The sequence below is a fragment of the Galeopterus variegatus genome, unplaced genomic scaffold (genome assembly GCF_000696425.1).
Source record: "Galeopterus variegatus unplaced genomic scaffold, G_variegatus-3.0.2 Scaffold509, whole genome shotgun sequence".
NCBI classification, from domain to species: Eukaryota; Metazoa; Chordata; class Mammalia; order Dermoptera; family Cynocephalidae; genus Galeopterus; species Galeopterus variegatus.
In genome coordinates, this window is record NW_007726620.1 from 50,827 (window position 1) to 59,347 (window position 8,521).

The following is an 8,521-nucleotide window of genomic DNA, read 5'->3' on the forward strand; positions in this document are numbered from 1 at the left end:
CTTCCCCTGACTGCAACCTAGTGACATTCAAACACACCAGTGAGATCCCCTCACAACTTTTGCTTGTGTATTCCATCTTGACTCCCAGTAAAGACTCTAACCTTTGGGTCTTCTCTCTTTCTCTCTGCCCTCCATACCTGCTTCATTAACCTGCTCCCTGGGAGCTCCTGGGCACATGGAACCTGCATGGTGTGGCTGCTGTACCTCCTGTCTCAGGACCTATGAGTATAATAAATCCTCTAATTTCATATGCCTCTCCCAGTGTGATTTTTCAGACGTGTTGGAATGATCCTTAAAGACCCCAAGAGGAGGAACTGCTCCCCCATTTACAACACAGGCAGACAGGCCTAGAGGGCCATAACCAATTGCAGAAATATTGACAAGTTACGAATTAGGCTAATAAAGTACTTAATAAAATATATCCTATCCTTCTACATTGTCAGATATGTTTTCACAAAGCAAAATAGAAAAATATATGATTGGATCAGTAATAAAATAAAGACATATTTATACATTATAAATATAAATATTAAAATATTTAATATAATATGAATATAAATATTCCAAAATTTTACTTTTCTTGCCTTCATTTCAGCAAAATCATTAAATATGTTGTTCTAATGGAAATTTTCACAAAATTTGAGTTCTACTGATAGTAATAACCTAAAAGATCATTGAAAATAATATAATATGAATATAAATATTCCAAAATTTTACTTTTCTTGCCTTCATTTCAGCAAAATCACTAAATATGTTGTTCTAATGGAAATTTTCACAAAATTTGAGTTCTACTGATAGTAATAACCTAAAAGATCATTGAAAATAAAATCTAATGGTAATCGAAATGTACACAATTTGAATGTTTTTATCAAAATATATACATTAAAATAAATGCAAAATGTTTTAAATTAAATTATTTTCATGTACTTAAAAATGCTATTTTCAAATTAAATATTCAAAATTATCTATTAGCATTAAAAGCAAATACAAATAATAATTAATAATTACTAAACCCTTAAATAAAATTTAAACATAGCTGAAAATGCTTACTTAACTTTTTGAAATTTTGTAAATCTTAATATACATGTTTATAAAAATTAAATTATTCATGACTCCAGCATTTAATGTTCATATTTAAATTACCAATCTCAAGAATTACCATCATTCTTTATGCATGTTGTATTCAGACTTACATTTATACAAAATTAAAGTAGTGGAAATTGTTTAATATGGCAAAGTATTCCTCAGCCCCTATGTGCAACACTTTTTTGTCAGTAATTCTGGAACCATGAATTGGAACATGAAAAAAAGCAAAGAAATGGTCATTCATCTCTACTAGGAAACAAAATTCATTGTGAAAGAATTTATTGAGCTCATATTATCTCAGAGGATTTGACATGTTAATTTATTTTTTCTCTTTCCTAAATATTTGTATCACTCAATTCCTCCTTGTGTTTGTCTCCAAGAGTAAGAACTTCAATGCTCAAAGTGAATCAAGGGAAAATTAAGAGAGGCAAGCTGAAGTTCTCATGGCTGCACGCATGCTTAATAAGCCATTTGTTTGAAACATTAAAAATTTAGAAGCAGGATCTGCAAAAGTTGTGATTCATTCCCTGGTCTGAATGTAGTATTGTTCAGCTTAGGGATGTAAACAATAGGCCAAATAGTGCAGGACTGTACTTCAATAGCACACAATGCAATTACCTGTTCTCAGCTAAGGCCCTCCTACTGTCAGGAAAAGGTAACTGACATTATTTCACATTCAACTGCAGGCAGCATCTACAGATGTCTCCCTGTACTAGTTCGTACAGTTGGGACTCCTAATGAAAGTTATCTAGCTGATACTTCCCTAACTCATACTTGGAAATAATGTCACAAAAGATGATTACTATTAGTACAAGAATATGCCTGCTTTGTGAGCAAAGCCTGCTCCTCAATGAGCACGTGATGATGCTTTTTGATTTAATGCCTGCAGTGACAATTTGTAAAGCCCATCTCCATCTACAACTCTGCTTCTGGGGGTCATAAAAGCCCTGGAATATTTTTCTTAAAATACCTACCTAATAATCAGCTGCTTTATCCCAGACAGCTTAACTATGCTACATAATTTTAAACTAAATTTCAAAAATATCCTGAAGATATTTTTCCTGTGTTTTCTTGACTTACAGTTGTAAAAGCTATAGACACACACACACACACACACACACACAGACACACAAAGCTATATAAGTTACTGTTTCTATTAGGAATCAATTAATGTTTTGCTTGTTCAGATAAAATGTAAACTAGTAGAAAAAGTACACATTTGAGGCTAGATAGGTCTGGGTTCATATCCCAGTTCTACCACTCAGAGCTAAATGATTTGGGGCAGATTATATATAACCTTTCTGAGCGTCAGTTTCTTCATCTGTAAATGAGATAATACTTGTTCACAGTGCCACTGTGAAAATTAAATGATACAATCACTATGGAATGTCTGGCACACAGTAGATCTTCAAAAAATAAAAGTTATTAGTATTGACTTGCAAAGAATTTTAGAAATCGACTATATTGAATTCATTCATCAATCTAGTAAATATGTAGTAATCCTACTATATGCCAGGCACCTGGGCAGAGTGCTCAGGATTCAAAGGCTGCTGTTTTGTACTAGGATCTTAACATTTTTGTGGAAATACAGATACGTATATAAGAGATATGAAAGTGCTGTGCCAGTACAAATAATGGAATAGCTAATTGGGGAGTTAGGATAGGCTTCTTAAAAGAAGATAGTAACTAAGCTAGCAGGAGGAGCAGGAGTTTACCAGGAAAAAATGAGAAGGACATTTGGGGCAGGAGATTGCCAAGGCACAATGTTATGAAAGGGCTTTTCCCATTCAAGAAAAGGAAGAAGTTGGAGAGGGGCAGCATAATCACGTCAGTCCCCTTAGATGGCTGAACTGAACCGACAAGACCCAGCCAATATGTTTGAAAGTAGATCAGAGATGCCATGCTAATCCTTCAACAGTGTGGCTCCAATTGAACTCAAAGAAAATTCCAGTTCTCTGAGATGTGCTGCTTTTGATGAGCGGGCTTAAGAAACGATTGATCGAAACCCATCTGTACAGTAACGTTTGTTTGTTAGTACGCACTTTTCTTAAAATATACCAAAATTGGAGGCAGAAGAGAAAATGTTATTTTGGACCTAAAACTCGTGATTTCTAGCTCTTCATTGCCCTGTAATTTCTGTGATGGATTGCCCTTTTCACCAGGAACACCCTAGGACATATCTAAAAATTGCCGTAGCCAAAATGCAGGCTTCTTAATTGATAGCAAAACTGTGCTAAACTCCAGAAGCTGAAAGGGGAGATGACACAAAATTTCTCTGCAGAAAATACATCCTCAAATCTTGTAAAGTGATGTGCAAACCATCCGAAGGATTTTATCTGAAACTGGTGAAAGTTACACTATGGCCAAAGCATCAGAAAGAAATAAGTAGACAGAAGAAGGAAAAAGCCTCCCAGCTGCAGCAAACACCTGACAAGGCAAACAACTCCAATTGCTGAAGACACCTCCAAATGCCTGAGACAGATCTCCCAGGGAAAATAATAGCCTTGCTGCTCATCTGGGAGAAATTGTCCAAGCACAATAGTTACTTCCAACACAGTCCCACTGACATGAGGTGGAGGTGTAGTGAGGCATTGATGGTTGTGCAGATGGAAATCAGTCCTTAGGCTCTGAGGAAAAGCCTTCTATTGGCACAGAAATTAAATTCATCCCAGAATGAGTTAGTTGCATTATCTAACACCACGGACACCTATTAAGAACTGTGCATTCATCTACTACATAGTTTGAATCATAACTTGATTCCATGGGAGGAACTATTTTATTTACATTCTGTATTTTTCTCTCATTGTGATTTCTCATTGTAATCTTCCAAGATTTCTTGGCTATTTAGGTAGAGTTTATGGAAAGACCAAATCAGAAAATAGCTCAATAGATTTTTTTAAACTAACACATAAATAACACATTTGTGTTAGTCCACTCACCATTCCGTGATTCAGCCACCCTGGGATAAAATTATCGAGCAACTTCGGGTATATCATTTCTCTGTCATAGGCATAAATGATCCAGAACACCGCTACGACGAACTGGAAGGGAAAAGAAATCTTTTATTTCAAGTTCATCAACCATCATAACATACAATATGTTATCTATCGTTAAAAGAACCCCTTCGTGGTAACAGTTGGGGTGCTTCCTCCCTATTCCATCTTCCAGTTGTTCTCCTAGGTCAAGGGATCTGTTTCTGAGGGAGGGAGAAGAGGCCTGTCATCAAAACCAGCTCCATTTCAGGGCTAATTGTGCTGGTTTGATTCCTCTCAAGAGGGTTTAAAAGTTCACTGGTGGTTTTATTCGGATCCCATTCCCTACTGCACACAATCAAGAAACTGTAGAGTATGTCCCTTTCCTCGAACCCATCATGTGGTTTAAATTAATCTTCACATTCTCAAGTTTCCATTTCACCACTAACAGCACTGAAACCACTGCTCTGAAATGTCCAAAAGTCATATTTCCAGCAAATGTATTAATTTATACAACCTAAGCAAGGGCTTTAGCTGTACTGAGAAGCAGGATATGTGGAGGGTAAAGGAAGCTTCTTAATTCTCTTGGAATAATTTAGAAGTTCATCTGGGTTCCAGAGGTTTGTTTTGGCCCTTCAGCAAAAAAATCATCAAAAGAGATTAAAGTACTCAATTTATTATTTTACCTTTCTTCAAATTAATGGTGAGAAAAGAAGTTCAGATGAAATAAAAGAATGGCCCAAGGTCCTAACTTTCAGCAAATAAATTTAAACAAAGAAGTGTGTACTTTTGTAAATGCCAAATAATGTGGCATAAAAAAGGAATCCATCCCAGAGGGAGGGATCAAAGTCTCTGTAGAGTGACATCTCAAAATAAAAAATACTGCAGAATGAGAAAATGCAACATGAATATTAAATGGAAGTGATTTTTATTTTGTTTTTATAATTATAAGTCAACCATGCTCCCACATTTTATTAATAAAAATAATAAATATTTTAATGCCACATTTTACAAAACACCTGGTTACGTTTGGTAGATCAAGGTTAGTAATCAGAACAGTTCCAAAGTTCTTTTCCAATTATGTCAGTTATGACATGGGTAATCTTGGCCAGAAAAAAAATTCCTTAAAATTTAGGATGTTACAAACATTTATTATTTTACAAAACACAATGGATGATAATTATAATAGGCAACTAGAGATTACACACATAGTTTTAATACCAGATTGGGATCCCCAGTTATTTATCTTGCTTTTGATTCAACTATTTTCGCTGCCAGTTTGTAAATGCATAAGATAAAAATAAAGAATAAGAATCTATTATTAGCTTAAAGTTAACTATCATAACTTTCCAAGTACAATGAACCATTTTTGAATTATCCACAATATTGGATTACTTATTCCACTTCGAACTTCAAATGTACTAAATATTAATGGTCACTGCATTTATAAGGTGTACTGTGATAGTTATTTTAAATCTTTATTATATTAACTCTCAACATTATCTCCATAAAGCAGGCTGGAATACAGATTATTGCATTTTTCCTTTCAACAAATAGAGAAATTAAGGTTTCCGTTTGTTTACTTTAATAACATTTATTTTATATAAGGTTTCCCATATTATAAATGGAACCTCACTATAACTTCATTAATTTTGCTCTCACTAATTTGGGCAATAATACAGATAGAATCTACAACACACTTAGTTTAGTCCTGTTTTGTGAAGAAAGGACTTGCTAAGGAAATTAAAAACTTACTGTGTTTTTATAGGCATGACAGTAAAAACCATGCTAATTATTTTCCCCTTGAATGACCTTCAAATTGGTGGTTTTGGTAGTTTGTTGGAAGTAAAGCCCAGATTGCAAGAGATTAAGGAGGTGGTCCGGGGGGCAGGTGGAGGCAGTGAAAGAAGACTCCTTGTTCCTGACAGTGGGCAGTGAGGGCAGGATAAAGCAACAGGAATAAGGAGGGTGCATGGGATTTTACAAAGCAGGAGATCTAGGCAATGTTCTGAGTTGCTAGAAGTCAGAGCAAATGGAGAACGGCAGGGAATGACTTAAAGCAAAGCCCCAGAGAAGAAAGGGATTAAGACTGTGAATAAGATGAAGCTTTCTTCCCTTCTTTAAAGTGGGATGCAAGCACTTTTGCTGACATTTGGAAATAGGGTTGAGCACAAATTGTGGAATGATTTGGGGCATTGCTGTGAAAAATGTGTTAGGAAGTCAATAAGATAAAATAAAAGGAAGACTATCATGAATTACGATGGCTCATTTGAGGTCTAATAGCATGATTTTGTAGTAGAACCAACCAGAATGTTTTCCTGGTTGTTTTAAGGTCCTTGAAAAAGAGGATTTAGAAAAAGAGGGTTTAGAAAAAGAGGACGCTGGGGGGTTTCCTCGCACTGTGGATTGGGTAACTAGGACAGATAGAAGATCCCTATGACAGATGTTATGAAATCAAGAAGACCATCTTGAAGTGACTGACCCCAGCATTTCTAAACTGGTTCCAAGGAAGGGTGATTGCTAATGAATTACATCAGATATCAGATATAAAACTACAAGTGACATATAGTGGACACTTTATTAAAGATAGCCTTTCCTGTTTTCACTTTCTTTTTACTGCACAGATCTTACAACTTTAAGTGACACCAATCCAATTAGGGCTGAGTATATGCCTCAGTGCCAGGTACGCACTGCCAGGCTCCACGGTAGTACTGCACCATGCTGTACAGCCTTGCTGTTCAGTGTGGTCCCATGGATCAGCAGCACCCATGTCACCCGAGAGCTGTGACACGTGCAGAACCTGATATGTTCTGATCCTGCATTTTAATAAGATCCTGAGGTCATTCATATTCACATTAATGTTTGAGATGCCTGTTTTGGGAGGCCCTACTCCTGCCACCTTGAGCTTCCTCCATCTCCACGGAATGAGGAGATCCCTGGGCCAAGTAGCTTGTCTTCTTAGAGTCTGCACCCTCCCCTTCTAGATCACACCCCGGCTAACAGTGCTCTTGTGATTCCCTGCCCAAGTAGACTCGAGGATGCTTCAGGGCATGTGTAGGTGGGCATCTTCCCTTGATTTGACCCCAAAGGTAGACTATACAATAACTGTGTTTGCCTTGACCTGAGGTGTGGGAAAGATGCATCTGTTTCTGTAGGGTGAGGACCTAAGTTTTACATTTGGTCTGGGCATGAGGCCATTTCAGTCCCGGATAGAGCCATTGGTGGCGATCTCTTCACCTTTGCCATATAACCTAATCTAATCATGAGACTGACATCCTATCATATTCACAGGTCCCTCCCACACTCAGTAGGAGAGTATTATACAGGCCCATGCAGGATGGGGCAGAATCTTGGGGCCATGTCAGAACTCCACTTACCACACGCTCTTACTCTGTTCTCCCTTTCCAAAATAGTCTTGGCTATTTTAAGTCCTTTGCATTTCCATTTAAATTTTAGAATCTCAGCTTGTTAATTTCCACAAATATCCTGCTAGAATTCTCACTGTGACTGTCTAGGGAGAACTGACATCTTAACAACATTAAGTCTTCCAGCACATGAACATAATTTAGATTTCCATTTATTTAGGTCTTCTTTAATTTCTCTCAGAAATGTTTGTAGTTTTCAGTGTGCAGATAATGCACATATTTTTTTGAATCTATTCCTAAGTATTTCATGTTTTGTGATGCTATTGAAGGTAGTATTACATTTTTTACATTCTTTGCTGCTAGCCTTTAAAAAAATATAACTGATTTTCAAATATTGACATTGTATCTTATACCTTTGCTAAATTCATTTAGTAATTCTAGTTGTTATTTTGGAAATTATTTTGGATTTTTATGCTTACACAATCTGCAAATACAGTTTTTCTTCTTCCTTTACAATGTGTGTGCCTTTTACTTCTTTTTCTTTCTTTTTTTCTTTTTTTATTGCACTAACAACAATATGTTGCATAAAATGATTAAGGGTGAGCATCTTTGCCTCTTCCCTATCTTAAGGAAAGTGTTCAGTCTTTCAACATTTAAGTTTGATATTAACTGCAGGTCTTTCTTAGATGCCTTTTATAAAGTTGAGGAAGATCTCTTCTATTCTTAATTTACTTGGGAGACATGTATGCACGCATGTGTGTGTATACACACACATATACACACACAAATATATGAATGAGAGTACTTCAAAAAGTTCATGGAAAGATTCATATTGACTTTTAATTCTATTTTCCCACAAACTTTCTGAGGTACCCTTGTTTATATTCATCATGAATGTGTGCTGATTTTTTTCAGGTGAGTTTGTTGCAGATCTTGAGACAGTCATATAGCTTTTCTCCTTAATTCTGTTAATATGGTGAATTATATCAACTGATTTTGAATGTCAAACGAACTTTTCATTCCTGGTCACATGTATTATAATTTATAAACACATATAGTTGAATTCAATTTGCTGATATTTTGTAAAGGATTTTTTTT

The 8,521-nt window shown here is 35.9% G+C and overlaps 1 protein-coding gene across 1 annotated transcript in view; it reads right to left on the reverse strand.

Annotated features, from left to right (window-relative positions):
• Positions 1 to 8,521, reverse strand: part of LOC103587976 (androgen-induced gene 1 protein) — a 134,694-nt gene that overhangs the window by 37,587 nt on the left and 88,586 nt on the right. The window contains exon 3 of the mRNA XM_008569546.1: positions 4,026 to 4,127. Within this exon, the coding sequence (XP_008567768.1) occupies positions 4,026 to 4,127 (102 nt within the window). The remainder of the gene's footprint in view (positions 1 to 4,025; positions 4,128 to 8,521) is intronic.